Source organism: Geotrypetes seraphini, chromosome 4 (assembly GCF_902459505.1).
Source record: "Geotrypetes seraphini chromosome 4, aGeoSer1.1, whole genome shotgun sequence".
NCBI classification, from domain to species: domain Eukaryota; kingdom Metazoa; phylum Chordata; class Amphibia; order Gymnophiona; family Dermophiidae; genus Geotrypetes; species Geotrypetes seraphini.
This window is the reverse complement of record NC_047087.1, coordinates 119,143,934-119,165,827: the sequence shown is the minus strand read 5'-3', so window position 1 is coordinate 119,165,827 and position 21,894 is coordinate 119,143,934. Positions and strand designations below refer to the sequence as shown.

Genomic DNA, 21,894 nt, shown 5'->3' with positions numbered 1-21,894 from the left:
TTGAATCACTTGAAAATTTCTCAAGAAATAATAATCTTAGATTAATTAAGAACATAAGAAGTTGCATCCGCTGAGTCAGACCAGAGGTCCATCTCGCCCAGCGGTCTGCTCCTGCGGCAGCCCATCAGGCCTATTGCCTGAGCAGTGGTCCCTGACTATTTCTTTAACCTACCTCTACTCCTATCCCTATAACCTACCTCTACTTCTATCTGTACCCCTCAATCCCTTTGTCCTCTAGGAACCTATCCAAACCTTCTTTGAAGCCCTGTAACGTGCTCCTGCCTATCACAGCCTCCGGAAGTGCGTTCCATGTATCCACCACCCTCTGGGTGAAAAAGAACTTCCTAGCGTTTGTCCTAAACCTGTCCCCTTTCAATTTCTCCGAGTGCCCCCTTGTACTTGTGGTTCCCCATAATTTGAAAAATCTGTCCCTGTCTACTTTTTCTATGCCCTTCAGGATCTTGAAGGTTTCTATCATGTCTCCTCTAAGTCTCCGCTTCTCCAGGGAGAACAGCCCCAGCTTTTTCAGTCTGTCAGTATATGAGAGGTTCTCCGTACCCTTTATCAGCTTAGTTGCTCTTCTCTGTACTCCCTAAAGCACTGCCATGTACTTCTTCAGGTACGGCGACCAGTACTGGACACAGTACTCCAGATGCGGGCGTACCATTGCACGATACAGTGGCAGGATGACTTCCTTCGTCCTGGTCGTGATACCCTTCTTAATGATACCCAACATTTTGTTTGCTTTCCTTGAGGCTGTGGCGCACTGTGCCGACGCCTTCAGTGTTGTGTCTACCATCACTCCCAGGTCTCTTTCAAGGTTACTTACCCCTAGCAGTGATCCCCCCATTTTGTAAGTGAACATCGGGTTTTTTTTCCCTACATGCATGGCCTTGCATTTCCCTATGTTGAAGCTCATTTGCCACTTTTTGGCCCACTCTTCCAGTGTCGTCAGATCCTTTTGTAGGTCTTCGCAGTCTTCTGAGGTTTTAACCCTGCTGTATAGTTTCATGTCATTTTGTTCCCGCCTCCAGGTCGTTAATAAATATATTGAACAGGAGCGGTCCCAGCACCGACCCCTGCAGAACTCCGCTCGTGACCCATTGCCAGTCTGAGTAATGGCCCTTTACTCCAACCCTTTGTCTCCTGTCTGCCAGCCAGTTTTTGATCCATCGGTGGACCTCCCCTTGCACCCCGTGGTTCCATAGCTTCTTAAGCAGTCTTTCGTGTGGTACCTTGTCAAAGGCTTTTTGGAAGTCAAGGTAGATGATGTCTATGGATTCCCCTTTATCCACCTGGCTGTTTACCCCCTCAAAGAAGTGCAATAAGTTTGTGAGGCATGACCTACCCTTGCAGAAGCCATGCTGACTCGACTTTAGCTGTCCATTGTTATCGATGTGTTCACAGATGCTGTCCTTAATCAGCACTTCCATCATCTTTCCCGGGACCGAGGTCAAGCTCACCGGCCTGTAGTTTCCCGGGTCACCCCTAGAACCCTTCTTGAAGATGGGCGTGACATTTGCTATTTTCCAGTCCTCCGGGATCTCTCCAGTTTTTAAGGATAGGTTGCATATTTGTCAAAGTGGCTCTGCTATTTCGTTCCTTAGTTCCTTGAGTACCCTTGGGTGAATGCCGTCCGGTCCTGGCGATTTGTTGCTCTTTAGCCTGTCTATCTGCCTGAGGACATCCTCTTGGCTTACCTCTAGTTGGACCAGCTTATCATCCTGATCTCCATTTACGATCTCTTCGGGTTCCGGAATGTTGGTTGTGTCCTCCCTCGTGAAGACTGATGTGAAGAACTCGTTCAACTTGTCAGCTATCTCTTTCACCACTCCCTTTCTGTCTCTTTCATCTAAGGGTCCCACTTCCTCCCTTGCTGGTTGCTTCCCCTTAACGTACCTGAAGAATGATTTGAAGTTTGTTGCTTCCCCCGCCAGTCTCTCTTCATACTCTCTTTTTGCTTTCCTAACCACTCGGTGACACTCTCTTTGGTGTTTCTTGTGCTCCTTTTGATTGTCCTTTGTTTGGTCCTTTTTCCATTTTTTGAATGATGCTTTCTTGTCGCTTATCGCCTTTTTCACTGCATTTGTTATCCACACTGGGTTTTTTGTTCTATTTTTTTTGCATCCTTTCCTGAACTTGGGGACACACAGGCTCTGTGCTTCGTGCACCGTGCCCTTGAGTAGGGTCCAGGCTTTTTCTACGGACTCCATCTTCCTTGTGTTGCTGTTGAGTTTCTTTCCCACCATTTTCCTCATGGCATCATAGTTCCCTTTTTTGAAGTTGAGTGCTGTCGTTGTGGTTCTTTTCACCTTTGATGATCCAATATCTAGCCTGCACTGGATCGTGTTGTGATCGCTGTTTCCTAGTGGGGCTAGTACCGCCACCTCCTTTGCGGGTCCCCCTAGTCCGTTGAAGATTAGGTCAAGAGTGGCATCTCCCCATGTTGGTTCCGAGACCAGCTGTTCCATGAAACAGTCCCTTGTGGCCTCCAGGAATTTGGTCTCCCTCGTGCAGTTTGAGTGCCCGATACTCCAGTCTATCCCAGGATAGTTGAAGTCCCCCATCACAACTACACTTCCGCTTTTGCATACCTGCCTCAGTTCAGCTTCCAGGTCCTGGTCAATTTCTTCCGATTGACCAGGTGGGCGATAGTACAGACCCAATTTTATGTCTGTTCCAGTTCCTAACGGTAGCTTAACCCATAGTGATTCCAAGCCATCCGCCCTTACTGTTGTTTCCATCCTGGTTGAGGGTATGGAGTCTTTTATATATAGCGCTATTCCTCCACCCTTTTTGTGTGTCCTGTCTCTCCTGTAGAGTTTGTACCCTGGTATGGCCACATCCCATTTATTGTCATCAGTCCACCATGTTTCTGTGACTCCAATTATGTCTATGTCCTTCTTGCTGGCTATGACTTCCAGCTCTTCCATTATTGCCCTTAGGCTCCTAGCATTAGTATATAGGCAGTGTAAGTCCCTGTTGTTTGCCCTCCCTGCTGGTTTTCCTCGTGGTTGTGCGCTCCTGCCGTCCCCCTCATGGGTTGCCAGTCCCCGAGCCTTGTCTCGGTCATCCTCCTCCTGCGATGTGTCTGTTTCATCTTCAGCCTGTTTCTCCATTTTTGGTTGCCCCTCTGGCTCCCGTTGATCTCTGTTAATCCTGCATGCTTGTTTCCTTTGTGCCCTGGGCCCCTGCATTGCGTCCTTAGGTCCTTTTTCCAAAAATTCCCTCTCAGTCCTGAGCCCTCTTTTACAATGTCCTTGCTCAGTATCTTTATTTGATACTTCAGTCCGATGTGTCGAGGTCAGATCCTAAGATTACAACAATAACTCCTAGAGAAATGGTTAATCGGTATTTAAAGGAAATATTGGAAATTCCTGAATCATCTATTCCACCTTTCACTCAGGTTTATTATCTTCCTGTTAAAGATCAAAAGAATTCACAAGAAGTAATTCAAGAACCTCAAGAACCTTTGGATGTGACAGCTTTATTAGAATCTTCAGAAAGGGAAGTAGCCATTCCGGCAACTTTGCTTCTTTCAGTTGCTCTTACAATGGATAAAACATTGTTACTGAAATTATACTTTAAAAATAAACATAAAGAATTTTTGGGACTGAAAGTTCAAATGTTTCCTGATTTGGCCAGGGACACACAGAAGCGGAGAAAATAATTTTTGTTATTAAGACCAGCAATTACTGCCCTGGGTGCTACCTTTTTTCTTAGGTATCTTTGGAAATGTATAGTCCATTATAAGTCGCATAAATTTGTTTTCTTTGAACTTTCACAACTGACAACATTCCTATCAATGTCAAGGCTGGAGATAGCTCATGATAGATAGATGACTGCCTTACCACAGTTTCATACCTATATTTTCTTCATTAATTGATTGCTTAAATTCCATTTAATTTAATCTTGGATCTTATATGACGACTTGAGCGAGATTTAAGATGGAATTTATTTCTTGTTTTTTGTATATTTGTTTGAATGCAATTCTTATATTTCTTGAATCATGCTTTCTGTACAAGTTTATACTTGATTGTTATATTTGAAAATTTATAAATAAATAATTAAAAAAAAAATTAAAAAAAAAGGTAAAACTAATAATAAAGGCAAGTAAGATTTATGGCATTTACTGCACCTACTGACTGGTATTTCCTTAGGGACCCATTCATTGCCTCTCAGAGGAACCACAGAGTGAAAAATTGGGCAAGAAGGACCCTCTTCTGACTTCAGAACGAAAGCAGAGAAAAGATACTAATGACAAGCGTGCCTCCCTTTCCTTGGATATGAATGGGAATGAGGATCAGCCCTTGGAGAAGAGCAGCTGTTCAGATACGCCTGAAGAAGGTAAATATGACTGATATTTGTTGTAATGATGTTTGAAGTAGTAGGGGCGGTCTTGTACAGCAGCATATGGGGAGTGGCAGCACAGCAGGAAAGCAACATCTTATCCCCCACCCCTCCTCTTCCCTACCTCTTTCCAGGCTAAAGCCCCAAGCAGATTCAACATTGATGCAAGACTTTAAGCACAGGCCTGCACTCAGATGCTATTCATCCTGCCTTCCCTCCAACAAGAAGTCCTGTGTTAGAAGGGTGGCAGAACACAGCAGCAGTTGAGTGCAAGTTTGTGCTTAAAGATCCCACACTCATGCTCAATCTATTTGTAGCTTCAGCCCAGGAAAAGATTAAGCAATGACAGGGGGAGAGAAGAGGAAAATGAGATGCTGCTGTCCTGCTATGCCACTGCCCTAGTGGCTGTGCTTGATCAACACAGGCCTGGTAAATTGATGAAGAGAGGGAAGTTAGGGAAGAAAAGTGGGAGATGCTGGCCATCTGGGGTGGACAAGGAGGATACTGATCACTTGGGGAGGCGTTATAATAACAACAATTTTTTATATTCCGCAGGAAGTTCTATGCGGTTTACAATGATTAAAGAAGTTACAGATAGAGTGGAATCAACAAAGTATAGACTTGGTGATTGACAGTTCTAGAGATCATTTGTTGAGGGCTTGGATTGTATAGGTTTGTTTCCTAAGTATTTCAGGAATAGATGTGGTTTTTTAGACATTTCCTGAATTCCCTATAGGTAGTAGGCACGAGTAATTGTTCTAGGTCTTTACCCCACAGAGCTGCTTGATGTGAGAAAAGATGTTGGTGATGACTTTTAAATTTACAGCCTCTGACTGGTGGAGAAACAAAGTTTGGGTGTGAGCTTCGCCTATGTCTGTTGGTTGAGAAAGAGAAAAGGTCTGTTATATATTTAGGGGCTAAGCCATAAAGTACCTTGAAGCAAAAACAACCAAACTTGAATTTCACACATGCCTCCATCGGCAGCCAGTGTAGAAGTCAATAGGAAGATGTTACGTGGTCAAACTTCTTCAGTCCACAAAGTAGTCTGACCGCTGCATTTTGTACCAGTTGCAATCGCCGCATATTCTTCTGGGGTAGTGCCAAGTAGGCAATGTTACAATAATCTAGTTGACTCAGTATAAGGGATTGTACCAGAATTCGAAATGATGAGACATCGAAGTAAGCACTGATGGACCGAAGCTTCCAGAGGGTGAGAAAGATTTTTCTAATCAAGGAGTCTTCCTGGTCTTTCATGGTCAGGCTCTGGTCCAGTGTTACTCCCAATACCTTCATAGTGGTTTGAATGGGATAACTAAGGTTATTGATGCACAATGGTGTTTTAGTGTCAAGTGGGTGTGGCGATGCTATGAAAAAAAAATTTTCACTGAGTTTAGTTTTAGTCTGAATTCAGTCATCCTTTGCTCCATCCGATTTAGTACTTCTGTTGCTTTGGGGGTGACTTCTGAGACAGAGTTGGTGAATGGGATAATTATCGTGAAGTCGTCAGCATAGCTATATAGTTTTATCCCCAGCTGGGACAATGGCGTAAACATTGAAGAGCAAAGGGGATAGTGGTGATCCCTGTGGCATGCCAGATGGATTGCTCCAGGTGTCAGAGAGATTGTGATTAAAACAGACTTGGTAGGTGCGTGATATAAGGAAACCTCGAAACCAGTTCAGTATATCTCCTCTGATTCCGATGGGATGCGTTATGAAGGGGAAGGAGAAATGCTGGCCACTTGGGGGAGGGAGGGTAAGATAAGATAGAGAAGGGGAGATGCTTGACTGGAGGGGATGCTTGAACCATCTCTAGAGTGTGGATAAGAGTGGAGGTAGAGTCTCATGGCTAAAGGTTAGCCCAGGGCATTGGATGCCCTTGGGCTAGCACTGTGAGGAAGATGGCTTTTGGGCAGTAGTAATTTTATAACAGGGCAATTAAGTTTGGGCAGAGCTGGGCACTACCATTTTGATATGGGTAAGCCCAGGAGAAGCAGGCAGGAGGTAGCTTTCCTCCTATCTCCAACTAAAGGCATGAGGAGAGGAGAGGGATTTCACTAGGCCATCAATGTGTTTGTAAGGGGCCTGGCTTGGGGCCATGGGCAGTTAAGTTGGTGGGGTGAGTCAGAGGGATCTACTGGACCACTGGGGAATTTCTCAAGATTGGGAAGGGAAGTCAGGGTCCACAGGACTACCAGGAAATTTCTCAAAATTGTGGGGGGGAGGTTGAGGGGACCACTGGGGAATTTAGTTGGAGGGAAGGTCAGAGGGGGGTTGGGAGTCTACTGGACCACTGGGGAAATTCTAAAGTTGGGGGAGGGGGAGGACCCACTGGACCTCCAGAGAATTTATCAAAATGGGGGGATCAGGAAGGGAATTGGTGGTGACTACCAGGGACTTTGGTTGGAGGGAAGGTCGTAGAGGAGATTGGGGGTTCACTGGGCCAGGGAATTTTTAAGTTGGGGAGGGGTGGCTGTGGTTTTGGTGTAAGGGATGGCTGCTGCCTATACTAATGTTCCTATTCATTTGGGTCCAACAGGAGGATTGATTCAGATAATTGTTTGATTAAACCTATCCTTATACATTTAAATTTGAATCGTATTGGAATATTGTGCCAGATTACTGTATTGGAAAGCAGAATTGTGACATCATTCAACTGACTTATTGCAGTATTTTAGATAGTTTGTACTCACAGCCTGGATATTTATTTCACAAATAATTTATTTCACTTTGGAGATTCAAAAGGCCCCTTGATGTTCCCGGTGACCGTATTCCTTTGTGAATGGTATAAAGAATGGCTCCTATGAGACATCAACTCTCTTTCAAAAAAGAAAAAAAAAAAGCACAGTGAGCTTTTTATTCACAATTTAATTATTTTTAGCACTTTATGGCAGATTATTCCTTCTATAATGTGACAGTCTTATATTTGAGTGAAATGTTATTTAATTTAGTGAAGGTTTTTTGATATTCATATCTTTCAGTTTTAAGTGGTGGCAGGGCATCTAGGTAGTAATGTTGGACAAGCAGGCTGAGACTCTGGCTTTGATTCCTGTAGAGATTTCAGGTGTAGAGAGAAAGATCTGGTAGTCATCAGCATAGCGGTGATATTGAAAGCCATGGGAGGAGATCAGAGCACCAAGGGAATGAATATGGATGGAGAATAGGTCTCAGAATAGAGCCCTGGGGTACTCTGATAGATCATGGGATAGCAACGGAAGAGGATTCACCACTGCATACACTAAAGGTGCAATGTGAGAGATGTGAAGAGAACCAGGAGAGAATGGGGCCCTGGAATCCAAATGAGGACATTGTGTCAAGGAGAAGGCTGTGGTCTACAGTGTCAAAAGCAGTAGATAGATCAAGAAGGATGAGGGCAGAGTAGTGGCCTTTGGATCTTACCAGGAAGAGGTCATAGGAGACTTTGGCAAGGGCAGTTTCTATAGAGTGCAGAGTATGAACGCTTGATTGGAGTGGGTCAAGGATGGCTAGGGATTATAGAAAGTCTAGGCAGTGGCGGTAAACAGCACAGTCAAGTAGCTTGGATAAGAAAGGGAGAAGAGAGATGGGCCAATAGTTGGCAGGTAGGGTCCAGTGAAGTTTTTTTGAGGAGCAGTGTAATTATAGCATATTTGAAGGCATTGGGGACAGTTACATAAGAACATAAGCAGTGCCTCTGCTGGGTCAGACCAGAGGTCCATCATGCCCAACAGTCTGCTCATGCGGCGGCCCATCAGGTCCAGACCTGTACGTAACCCTCTATATATCCCCTTCTATCCCCTTTTCCTTCAGAAAGTTGTCCAATCCCTTCTTGAACTCCAATACTGTACCCTGTCCTATCACACCCTCTGAAAGTGCATTCCAGGTGTCCACCACCCGTTGGGTGAAGAAGAACTTCCTAGCATTTGTTCTGAATCTGTCCCCTTTTAATTTTTCCGAATGCCCTCTCGTTCTTGTAGTTTTCGAAAGTTTGAAGAATCTGTCCCTCTCCGCTTTCTCTATGCCCTTCATGATCTTAGAAGTCTCAATCATATCCCCTCTAAGTCTCCGCTTCTCCAGGGAAAAGAGCCCCCGTTTCTCCTGTCTTTCAGCGTATGAAAGGTTTTCCATACTTTTAATCAAATGTGTCGCTCTCTTCTGAACCCTCTCAAGTATCACCATATCCTTCTTTAGGTACGGCGACCAATATTGGATGCAGTACTCCAGATGCGGGCGCACCATCGCCCGATACAACAGCAGATAACTTCTTTTGTTCTGGTTGTAATACCCTTCTTGATTATACCTAGCATTCTATTTGCTTTCTTAGCGGCCGCTGCGCACTGTGCCGACGGCTTCATTGTCTTGTCCACTAATACCCCCAAGTCCCTTTCTTGGATACTCTCACTCAATAACAGCCCTCCCATCCTGTAGCTGTACCTCGGGTTTCTGTTTCCCATGTGTAAGACCTTACATTTCTCTACATTGAACTTCATCTGCCATCTCGTCGCCCACTCCCCTAGAATGTAAATCTTCACATTCCTCTTTAGTCCTAGCCCCATTAAATAGTTTGGTGTCGTCTGCGAATTTTATTACTAAGCACTTCGTCCCTGTTTCTAGATCATTTATGAATACATTGAATAGCAGCGGTCCAAGCACCGACCCCTGCGGAACACCACTCGTGACCCTCCTCCAGTCTGAGTAGTGGCCCTTCACTCCTACCCGCTGCTTCCTACCCACCAACCAATTCCTGATCCTTCCACCCCATGGTTCTTCAGTTTCCGAAGTAGGCGTTCATGAGGTACCTTGTCAAAGGCTTTTTGGAAGTCTAAGTATACAATGTCTATGGGACCCCTTTGTCCATTCGTTTGTTAATTCCTTCAAAGAAGTGCAATAAATTCGTCAGGCACAATCTTCCCCTGCAGAAGCCATGTTAGCTTGTTATCATGAGTTTATTCCTTTGTAGATGCTCCTTGATGCTATCTTTTATCAGTGCTTCCGCCATTTTTCCTGGAACTGAAGTCAGACTTACCGGTCTGTAGTTCCCCGGGTCACATCTGGGTCCCTTTTTAAAGATGGGCGTAAAATTGGCTATCTTCCAATCCTCCAGGATCACGCCTGTTTCCAGGGATAGATTACAGACTTGCTGTAGTAGTTCCGCTATTTCCTCCTTTAGTACTTTCAGCACCCTAGGATGGATTCTGTCCAGGCCCGGTGATTTGTCAGTTTTTAATTTTTTTATCTGCCTGTGTACGTCTTCAAGGCTCACTACCATTGATATTAATTTTTCTGCTTGGTCTCCTTTGAAGATTTGTTCAGGTTCCGGTATGTTGGATGTGTCCTCTTTTGTGAATACTGACGAAAAGAACATGTTTAGCAAAGAGAGAATATGAGGAAAGACTGGCAGGAGAAGCAAAAAACTTCAAACCCTTCTTCAGGTATGTGAAAGGGAAACAACCAGCCAGAGAGGAAGTGGGACCACTGGACGACGGAGACAGGAAAGGAGCGATAAAGGAAGAAAAAGAGATAGCTGAAAGGTTAAACAAATTCTTCTCGTCAGTCTTCACCAGAGAAGACACATCCAATATCCCAGAACCCGAGGTGATTATAAACGGAGAACACGACGAAAGGCTGGTACAACTAGAGGTAAGCAAAGAGGATGTCCTCAGACAGATAGACAGGCTAAAGAGTGACAAATCACCAGGCCCGGACGGCATCCACCCAAGGGTACTAAAAGAACTGAGAAACGAAATAGCAGAGATACTTCACCAAATATGTAACCTCTCCCTAAAAACTGGGTAGATCCCAGAGAACTGGAAAATAGCGAATGTCACGCCCATCTTTAAGAAGGGATCAAGGGGTGACCCGGGAAACTACAGGCCTGTGAGCTTGACCTCGGTTCCAGGGAAGATGATGGAAGCAATGGTAAAAGACACAATCTGTGAACACATAGAAAACAATGGACAACTGAAGGCGAGCCAGCACGGCTTCTGCAAGGGAAGGTCATGTCTCACGAACTTGCTGTACTTCTTTGAGGGAATAAACAGCCAGATGGATAAGGGGGAATCCATAGACATCATTTACCTTGACTTCCAAAAAGCCTTCGACAAGGTACCTCACGAACGGCTACTTAAAAAGCTGTGGAACCACGGGGTGCAAGGGGATATCCACCGATGGATCAAACACTGGTTGGCAGGCAGGAAACAGAGGGTCGGAGTAAAGGGCCAATACTCAGATTGGCAATGGGTCACGAGCGGAGTTCCACAGGGGTCGGTGCTGGGACCTCTACTCTTCAATATATTTATTAACGATCTGGAGACAGGGACGAAATGTGAGGTTATCAAATTTGCTGATGACACCAAACTCTGCAGCAGGGTTAGAAACACGGCAGACTGTGAAGACCTGCAAAGGGACCTAACGAGACTGGAAGACTGGGCAAAAAAGTGGCAAATGAGTTTTAACGTAGAGAAATGCAAGGTCATGCATGTAGGGAAAAAGAACCCAATGTTCAGCTACAAAATGGGGGGAACACTGCTAGGGGTGAGTAACCTTGAAAGGGACCTGGGGGTGATGGTCGACACATCACTGAAACCATCGGCACAATGTGCGACAGCCTCAAAGAAAGCAAACAGAATGCTGGGCATCATCAAAAAGGGTATCACAACCAGGACGAAGGAAGTCATCATGCCACTGTATCGCGCGATGGTGCGCCCGCACCTGGAGTACTGTGTTCAATACTGGTCGCCGTACCTCAAGAAGGACATGGCGGTACTCGAGGGAGTGCAGAAGAGGGCGACTAAACTGATAAAAGGTATGGAAAAATTTTCATACGCTGACAGGTTAAAAATGCTGGGGATGTTCTCCCTGGAGAAGAGGAGACTTAGAGGGGACTTGATAGAGACCTTCAAAATCCTTAAGGGCATAGAGAAAGTAAATAAGGACAGATTCTTCAAACTGTGGGGAGCCACAAGCACTAGGGTCACTCGGAGAAATTGAAAGGGGACAGGTTTAGAACAAATGCTAGGAGGTTCTTTTTTACCCAGAGGGTGGTGGACACATGGAACGCGCTTCCGGAGGATGTGATAGGCCAGAACTCTGTACAGGGGTTCAAGAAGGGTTTGGATAGGTTCCTGGAGGATAAGGGGATAGAGGGGTACAAATAGAACTTGAGGTAGGTTATAGGAATGGTCAGAGACCACTTCACAGGTCGCGGACCTGATGGGCCACCGCGGGAGCGGACCGCTGGGCGAGATGGACCTCTGGTCTGACCCAGTGGAGGCAACTTCTTATGTTCTTATGTTCTTTCCGACACTTCTTTCTCCTCTTTCACCACTCCCTTCCTATCTCCGTCATCCAGCGGTCCCACCTCCTCCCTAGCCGGCTGCTTCCCCTTACCATATCTGAAGAACGGTTTGAAATTTCATGCCTCACTGGCTAGCCTCTCTTCATATTCTCTTTTTGCTTTTCTAACCATGAGGTGACATTCTTTTTGATACTTCCTGTGTTCTTTACAATTCTCCTCGGTTTTGCCCTTTTTCCATTTCTTGAATGAATTCTTCTTATCAACTATCACTTTCTTCACTTCTTTAATTATCCATGCCGGGTCTTTTGTTCGGCTCTTTTTGCACCTTTTTCTGAATCTGGGGATTTTGCGCCTCGCTCACCGTGTCCTTGAATAAAGACCAGGCTTGCTCTACAGTCCAAAAGAGAAGAAAAGGAAGAAACGGGGGAGAAAACACCACTACAAACACAAATATGCAGAAACCAGAGTGGAATTGTCCAGATAAGAATGATATGCACTAAAAAAGTGTCCTCCAATTTGTCTGGTAATATGAAGATCTTTATTGTTCAAACATCAAAATGATACACTCAACGACTCAATGACTCGACATGTACATGTTTTGGCCATCAGGCCTGCCTCAGGAGTCTTTAGATACATATATGAACATATAAAAAAGAGCATAAATAACTTCATATTAAATAGAAATCAAAATGCCAAAATACATATAAAAACCAAATAAATTGTGAATAGAAGGACCATGAAGACGCATGACGTCTGAACTTCACTGCATTGCATTGCACAGCACAGCGTCTGGTTTCACAGTTGTTCTTATTGATTTTACTGCATTTTTTAAGTTTTTTATATTTAGTTTCAAGTTAATTTTATTGTTTTATTTATGCTATTATTGTTTGTTCCAGTTACCTCCTGAAGGCTTCTCTGCCGCCGCATAGCGGCGGCACGCTCAAGACTCCACCCCCTATCTTGCCGGTACATGTATTATAAATTGGAGCACTTTGCGGTTCTGCTCCTTAATGCGCTCCTTTGTGCGCTATTGTTGTGCGCTTTACAAACTTTGACCATTATAATATTAAAGGTAAAACACATTTTATTTAATACTCAATTTCTGCACTCATTTTATACAATATATGTAACTTATTTACTTCTTCCATTTGTCCTAAACAACTATTTAATTTCCTGTTCACAAGAAGCTACTAAGACTTTTTTGACATTACATACTAACTACTCAATGGATAAATGTTCTTTTACTTATCTAGACCAGTCATCTGCTTCCATCCCGGTAATCTGGGGACATAGGCCAGCAAAATTTACAAACAAATTAAATATTACTCGTATCCCTGAATGTCATGAAATTCCTTTACATTCTCAACAAATACCATTAACTAATTTCTCTACAAAAAATCCATCATCTTTAGACTTGAAAACCGATCAACTTAAAATAGGTTTAATTAATATACGTTCCATCAAATCAAAATATCATATCTTAAAAGATCTCATAATACAATATTCTTTTGATGTCTTATGTCTAATAGAAACATGGCTTTCAGAAGGTGAGGAAGCATATCTTAATTATGCATGTCCTCCAGGTTTTTCATTTATATTTAATCATCGTTGTAATAAAAAAGGCGGAGGTTTAGCAACTATATATCATGACTCTCTTTCAATAACTAAAATAGATTTCTCTATAAATACGCATATTGAATACCTACAATTTTCTATACATACAAAACCAAAAACTGATATTCTCTTATTATACGTTCCGCCCCCAATTAATATTGATACTCTTAATCATTTACAATCTCTTCTCTTTGACTTTGGTACCTCGACTCTAAACCCGTTAATTTTGGGAGATTTTAACATCCATTTTGATGATCTTAATAATAATTATAATAAAACCATACTTTCTCAAATTAATAATTTGGATTTAAATCTTCTAGTGACACAACCAACTCATCAAGCTGGTCATATGTTGGATATGGTAATAATTCCTAATTCCATGATTTCAAATTATATTATAAATTCATTACTTCCAGTACCGTGGTCTGACCATTTCTTAATCTCAATATCACTATCCATTTCATACAAGAGATTTCATCATGAACGCCGGACACTTAACATTAGAGATTTTAGTAGTCTCACTACAGAATTAATCCGGTCATCATTTAAGCTTGATTACTCTGATATAAAAAATACTGAAATTGAAATTTTATTAACAAAATGGACCACATCTATAAATACATTACTAGATGATCATGCTCCATTACAAACTAAAATAATCTCAGCAAGAAAAATTCAAAACCCTTGGTACACATCAGATCTAGCACTTATGAAAAAACAACTTAGATCTACTGAACGTAAATGGAGAAAAAATAAAACACATGAAAATACTCAACTATTTAAAGAACACTCAAAATTATATAAATTAAAAATTAATCAAACAAAAGCAAAATTTTACTCAGGAAAAATATTAAAAGCTAAGAATCCATCAGCACTATATGCATTGGTAAATTCATTAACAGATACAAAAATACAGCAAACACAAGGTCATATTTCTTTACCAACAGCTCAAGATCTTTCAGATTATTTCACGGAGAAAATTAATAACATTAGAAATTCTTTGACAAAACAGAAGCCTAATATCGAACAAGATCATACTATCACAAATTTGTCATATTCAACATGCTCCCACTTCAACCTGCCAAGTCTTAACGAATTAGAATTGATATTAAAATCCATTGATATTAAGAGCTCAAATGCAGATTCTTATCCTCCATTTATTCTCAAAAAATATTTTGAAATTTTTGGTCCTTACGTCCTAAAATTAATTAATGAAAGTTTAAAACAAAGTATTATGCCTAAATCTTGGAAATCTTCTATTATTCGCCCTATCATTAAAGATCATAAGATTAGTTCAGAAAAAGTTTCAAATTACAGGCCAATAGCTAATCTCCCATTTATGGCAAAACTGACGGAAAAAATTGTGTTTAACCAAATTTCAGAATTTATTGAAAAAACCAATGTTCTTCATCCTAATCAAACAGGATTTCGACAATATCATAGCACAGAACATTCATTAATAGGAATGACTTAATCAATACATTATTTTTTGGATCATCACCAATCAGTTTTACTAATATCTATAGACCTTTCTGCTGCCTTTGACACCATAGACCATCATATTTTATTAGAAAGACTGCAATCAATCGGCATTACCGATCAGGTATTATCATGGTTTAAATCTTACTTTACAGATCGTACATCCACAGTTGCTTTTAATAACATTAATTCTGAAAGCTCATTATCCTCCTATGGTATTCCTCAAGGATCTATTTTGTCCCCATTACTTTTTAATATTTTTCTCGCACCTTTAATGACAGTCTGTCAATCTATAGGATTTCATGTTTATGCATATGCAGACGATATTCAACTTCTGCATCCTTTAGATCCCAATAAAACAACAGACATCATATTAATTAATAATAAACTTGAACAAATCCATCAATGGCTAGATACAAATAGGTTAGCTCTTAATATTGAAAAAACAAAAACATTACTTTTTCCATGGAAAGAAACTCCTAAAATCAGTGCACCCATCACAATAAAAAATATTCCTTTACAAGTAGTCAATAGTATTAAGATCCTAGGAGTTATATTTGACAGCAAATTAACCTTTCATGAGCATATAGGCAGTATTGTCAAATCTTCATTCTACAGACTCCGCCAAATTCGTTCCTTGTCGCAATATCTTTGTTCTAAGTCATTAAATATTCTTATACATTCATTAATAATTTCCAAATTGGATTATTGTAATGCACTTTATAAGGGAATTGCACAAAATGAAATAAGACGGTTACAAATAATACAAAATACTGCCATTAAATTAATAACAAAAAAAAAAAATTTGATCACGTAACGCCGCTTCTTAAGAACGCCCACTGGCTTCCAGTAACCCATAGAATAACATATAAAATATGCCTATTGACTTTTAAAGCAATGTTGTTTAAAACTCCTGCTTTTATCTATAAAACCCTGATTCCCTATTCCACAAATAGAATTTTGCGATCTAACGAACAGCATTTACTGACAATTCCATCTCTTAAAATTATAAATACTAGAAGACAATTCATCTTTTCTGTTACTGCTCCACAAATGTGGAACTCCTTGCCAATCTTCCTAAGAAAAGAGCACGATATTGATAAATTTAAGATTAATTTAAAAACGTTCCTTTTCAAAGACGCTTTTGATTAATAAATTTTAATCTGGAACACAATGATTCAATATTTAAAGAAAATAAATTCCTACCTTATGTTTTTGCCCAACCTCCTTTTAATTATATTTTGTAGTTCTTATCCCTTTTTTCCCTAAATTCATGTCATGTCATGTTTTTTTTGTCTCTTTTACATTTATTTTTACTATTATGTATAATTAATGTTTTAATTTTTGTTTTTAAGATTGTAATTTTAACTAATTCTATTTATATATATGTATATTCATCGCTTTGAAAAATGACAAAGCGATTAATCAAAAATTTTAATAAACTTGAAACTTGATATATATCATAAAAACATAGATTAAACATTACATGCTTTAATAACAATGATAAAAACTATCAAACAATATGAATGCAACAAATATTACTTAATAAAATTTTATAAAACTGACACACAATCTAATATAATAAAACGGTAAGCCGCGCATGCGCACTTCCTATGCGTGCGCCGGTTTTCCATGAGCTGTAGCGACCCATAGGAAATGCGCATGCACGTGAAACTATCTCTCTCCCTCCCCCGAGGCGGATGACACCGAACCAGTTCTGAGACCGCGCTGGAGGGGGGGAGGCTAAATATTTATTCCGCTGGCCCTCTCAGCTCTTACTGCGTCTGCCAGAAAGTTGGGATAGAGGACGCTGTCGTGTCACCGTCTCCAAACTTCAGCACGGGACCGCAGCCACCCGCTGATCACCTCCAGAAGCCCGCTCCGCTCCTGCAACAGCAGAAGGCCCCGAGCCCGAGTCAGCTCGCGCCGCCTTCAAAATTAAAAATAAATGGCCCCACACCGCCTCTCTGCTTGCACAGACCTCCATCAAGGAAAAACAGCACTACTGGCCAAAGTTTATTTTAAAGTTTAAAGCCACTGTGGCGGCTCCTCTCATGAGGCTTCCGACGCAGGCAGTGATAGTGCGAGGAGCTGCCGCAGCGGCTTTAAACTTTAAAATAAACTTTGGCCGGTAGTGCTGTTTTTCCTTGATGGAGGTCTGCGCGAGCTCTCCCAGAGCCTGGCCCGCACCAAGACGCGCTCCTACGGCAGTACGGCTAGCGTGACGGTGCCTCTGGCCGAGAGCTACGTGGCGCACCGGGTGGGCGACGGCGATATGCTGCAGGGCATCGCGCTCAAGTACGGAGTGACGGTAAGGTGCGTTAGACCAAATACCCCACCCGGAGGCACTTCTCCTGCGGTGAGGGAGCCCTGTGGAGGTCCTAGACAGCCCACCTTCAAATTATTGACAGCGGTATTTTGAAGGGCCACAGAGGCTTCCTAGCACTCTACAAACACACTGAAGTGGCCTGTTAACAGAGAGAGAGCCTGGCTTTGCCTGTGGGTTTTACTTTATTTAAGATGCTTATAAACAGTCTTCCAGGGTAACTACAAAGGTAGAAGTAGACTTGGTTATCCAAGTGATCACCCCCCCCCAACTCCTCCCCCTCACAAAAATGCTGGTTTTAACTTTTGTCAGATCAATCTGTTTCTTGAAACATTGCCTTTCAATGGCAGGAGTCGTATGCCTCAGATGCAGGAATGTCAGAGCTAATTTGCTTTAGTTAGGTTGGGGGAAGAAAAACAGACCAGTGACTGGATAACTGGGGGCAAAACTATTCTCTGAAAATATAATGGAAAGGTACCAAATTTGATGTGGTTAAAGCTGCTGCCTCAGCACTATGAGGTTCTAGAGAATGACACAGTGACAGAATTTGTCCCCATACTGCGGATAACCGCTATAAACCATCTGCATTCTTTCAGGAGAGGGAAGAATCAAGAGTATGAATGGACACAACTACTGACCCTCAAGCCTTGCATTGAAGAATGCTGGTGTAAAAGGACTTAAGTTGAGATAAACACTAAAGAATGGCATGGAATGCTTTCCCACGGTTATGTGTGGGGACGATGGCAGTGACGGATTCTGTCACCGTGTCATTCTCTAGAACCTCACAGTGCTGAGGCAGAGAGAAACAATGACAGATGGGGCCAGAGAGACAGACAGAAAGAAAGACAGACATCTATTCTAGCACCCGTTAATGTAACGGGCTTTGAAGGAGGTGGTGATGGACAGGGAGGGGAAGTAAAACAAAGGGAGAAGAGCTGCTGCTGGATAAGGTGAGCAGTGATGGGATGGTGGAGGACACATGGGAGGTAAAAGGAAGGGATAATGGACGGGGAGTAGAATACAGAAAGCGCTAAGGAGAGAGAAAAAGAAATAAAGACAGACACACACACATATATTCTAGCACCCGTTAATGTAACGGGCTATAAGACTAGTTTATCAATGAAACCATTAACATTAGTTTAATAACAAATTTAATGAAACTAACACATCTTATATCATACAAACCTTTATCATTAATTTAATAGCAAATCTAATGGAACTAGCACATCTAAAAAGACAAAGAAACAAAAAGGAGTAAGGAAAAGCTTCATAGATCACATCAAAGTATAGATAACTAGCACCAAGGTAATCACACAATTGTTATAAAAAGTATAAAAGTAAAAAATAAATAAAACATTTAAAACCATACCTTAAAAATCGCAAATGATGATATAAGAGGTATGCTGCCACTCAAATGGTTTTGACCACAAATCAATCAAAGAAGAGTGTCATCTAATCCCTCTTTGCCTCATGATTAGATGACACTCTTCTTTGATTGATTTGTGGTCACTGCTGTGTCAACTCTGGTCGAGTGTATGCTTTCTTTTATGTATAGGGCTATTCCTCCTCCTTTCTGACCTGACCTGTCCTCGCAATAGAGTTTGTACCCCAGAAGTGCTATGTCCCATTTGTTTTCTTCATTCCACCATGTTTCAGAGACCCCAATGATGTCCAGGTTCTCAGTTTTAGCCATGACTTCTACCGTATTTTCGCGGATATAACGCGCACCATTGTAAAACGCGCACAGGGGTATAGCGCGCAGAAATCACGATGATATGTACAAAAACTTTTCTATACCGCGCTCAGGCATATAACGCGCATGCTGCCCGACTCTCCTCTGGCCACCCCGACTCTCCTTTCGCTCTCCCCGACTCTCCTCTGGCCACCCCGATTCTCCTTTCGCCCTCCCCGACTCTCATCTGGTTGCCCCGACTCACCCTGACTTTCGGTGCACTGCCCCGACTCACCCTGACTTTCGGTGCACTGCCCCGACTCTCCTTTGGTTGCCCCGACTCACCCCGACTTTCGGTGCACTGCCCCGACTCTCCTCTGGTTGCCCCGACTCACCGTTCACCCGCCCTGACTTTCGGTGCACTGCCCCGCCTCTCCGTGCCTGTCCCCCCTTGAAGGTCTGCCTGTCCCCCCTTGAAGGTCTGCCTGTCCCCCCTTGAAGTCCTGTCCCCATCCTGAAAGCCTGATGCCCCCCCTCGACGTCCGATTCTTCTCCCCCCTCGGCAGGACCACTCGCACCCCCACCCCGAAGGACCGCCGACTCCCCGACAATATTGGGCCAGGAGGGAGCCCAAATCCTCCTGGCCACGGCGACCCCCTAACCCCACCCCGCACTACATTACGGGCAGGAGGGATCCCAGGCCCTCCTGCCCTCGACGCAAACCCCCTCCCCCCAACGACCGCCCCCCCCCCAAGAACCTCCGCCCGTCCCCCAGCCGACCCGCGACCCCCCTGGCCGACCCCCACGACACCCCCACCCGCCTTCCCCGTACTTTGTGTAGTTGGGCCAGAAGGGAGCCCAAACCCTCCTGGCCACGGCGACCCCCTAACCCCACCCCGCACTACATTACGGGCAGGAGGGATCCCAGGCCCTCCTGCCCTCGACGCAAACCCACCTCCCTCCAACGACCGCCCCCCCCCAAGAACCTCCGACCGACCCGCGACCCCCCTGGCCGACCCCCCCACCCCCCTTCCCCGTACCTTTGGAAGTTGGCCGGACAGACGGGAGCCAAACCCGCCTGTCCGGCAGGCAGCCAACGAAGGAATGAGGCCAGATTGGCCCATCCGTCCTAAAGCTCCGCCTACTGGTGGGGCCTAAGGCGCGTGGGCCAATCAGAATAGGCCCTGGAGCCTTAGGTCCCACCTGGGGGCGCGGCCTGAGGCACATGGGCCAAACCCGACCATGTGTCTCAGGCCGCGCCCCCAGGTGGGACCTAAGGCTCCAGGGCCTATTCTGATTGGCCCACGCGCCTTAGGCCCCACCAGTAGGCGGAGCTTTAGGACGGATGGGCCAATCCGGCCTCATTCCTTCGTTGGCTGCCTGCCGGACAGGCGGGTTTGGCTCCCGTCTGTCCGGCCAACTTCCAAAGGTACGGGGAAGGGGGGTGGGGGGGTCGGCCAGGGGGGGCGCGGGTCGGTCGGAGGTTCTTGGGGGGGGGCGGTCGTTGGAGGGGGGGGGGTTTGCGTCGAGGGCAGGAGGGCCTGGGACCCCTCCTGCCCGTAATGTAGTGCGGGGTGGGGTTAGGGGGTCGCCGTGGCCAGGAGGGTTTGGGCTCCCTCCTGGCCCGATATTGTTGGGGAGTCGGCGGTCCTTCGGGGTGAGGGTGCGAGTGGTCCTGCCGGGGGGGGGGATGTATCGGACGTCGGGGAGTCGGCCGGGCAAGAGGGCTTGGGCTCCCTCTTGCTCCGATCGTGGATGCGGGTGCGGGTGGGAGCGCGTGCGAGCGGTCGTTCGGGGTGGGGGTGCGAGCGGTCCTGCTGGGGGGGTGAATCGGGCGTCGGGCGGGGTGGGAACTATGTTTAAAAACTTTTGTATACCGCGCTCAGGCATATAACGCGCGAGGGGTATGCGCGGTACGTAAAATCACGTATAACGCGCGCGTTATATCCGCGAAAATACGGTAATTCCCCCATTTTGTTCTTTAGGCTTCTCGCATTAGTATATATGCAATTTAAGTCCTGGTATTTTTTTGTCTTCGCTTCCTTTCCCTGTTCTGCGATCAGTCAACTCCTGTGTTTTGCCCGTTGCTTCTTCCCAGCATTTTTCCCACTTAGTATCTTCACGGGATACCTTCTTCTGAATCGTCGATTCTTGGTCGACTATCAGCTTTCCCCTTCTTCTTAGTTTAAAGCCTGTTTAATTCCTCTCCTGACGTTGTTTGCTAGAAGTCTAGTTCCCACTGTGCTCAGGTGCAGTCCATCTCTCCTGAGGAGCTTGTTCTTGCCCCAAAACGTTGTCCAGTTCCTCATGAAGTGGAAACCCTCTTCCTCACACCATCTCCTCATCCATGCATTTATTGATTGTAGTTCCGTCTGCCTCTTCACATCTTCCCTCGGTACTGGTAGGATCTCTGAAAATGCAATCTTCTGAGTCCTCATCTTCAGCTTCCTTCCCAGAATGCAGTGGAAAGTGAAATATTGAGGATGTGACAGATAGAAGGCGAGATAGTGTTGAGCAGACGGGTGGGATTTGGATCAGAGGAACAGGTAGTGAGTTTGAAGGAGGAGAGAAATATGCAGTTTCCTCTTCAATGATTATAGGAAAGGAAGAAAAGGTGCCGAGGGAGGGTTGACAGAGTGGGGAGGTGGAGGTGGTGGTGGCTTGACTGAGAAGTCAAGGTTAATTTTGTGGACTTTGTCATAGAAGTACTTGGCCTTAGTCTAGGGGGAAAAACAATGGAGTGGTTGAGGTGGGGGCATTTTGGGTAGAGAATTCAGCATGATAAAGAGATGGCGATGGTTAGAACCGAGAGAGTCAATTAGGCAGGCAGGTGTAGTAGACTTGTTTGGCAAGTGAAAGAGCAGACTAGAAGGAGGTCAGGAGGAACTGAAAGCGAATGAAGTCAGCATGGGTGCGGAATTTGAGCCAGAGACATTCAGAAGACCTAGAACATAAGAAGTTGCCTCTGCCAGGTCAGTCCAGGGGTCCATCGCGCCCAGTGATCCGCTCCCGCTGCGGCCCATCAGGTCCATGACCTGTAAGTGATCCTTTGTCTACTCTAAAACCCTTTAATCCCCATTTTTCTTCTATCTATACCCTTTCATGATCCTATCTCTACCTCTATCTATATCCCTCAATCCCCGTATTCTGGAACTTGTCCAGTCCCTCTTTGAATCCCCT

At 44.2% G+C, this 21,894-nt stretch overlaps 1 protein-coding gene across 5 annotated transcripts in view; it reads left to right on the top strand.

Annotated features, from left to right (window-relative positions):
- Positions 1-21,894, top strand: part of GRAMD1C (GRAM domain containing 1C) — a 304,544-nt gene that overhangs the window by 202,322 nt on the left and 80,328 nt on the right. For all 5 annotated transcript variants that reach the window (XM_033941944.1, XM_033941942.1, XM_033941943.1 and 2 more), the window contains one exon: positions 4,161-4,347. In XM_033941944.1, coding sequence (XP_033797835.1) covers positions 4,161-4,347 — 187 coding nt within the window. The remainder of the gene's footprint in view (positions 1-4,160; positions 4,348-21,894) is intronic.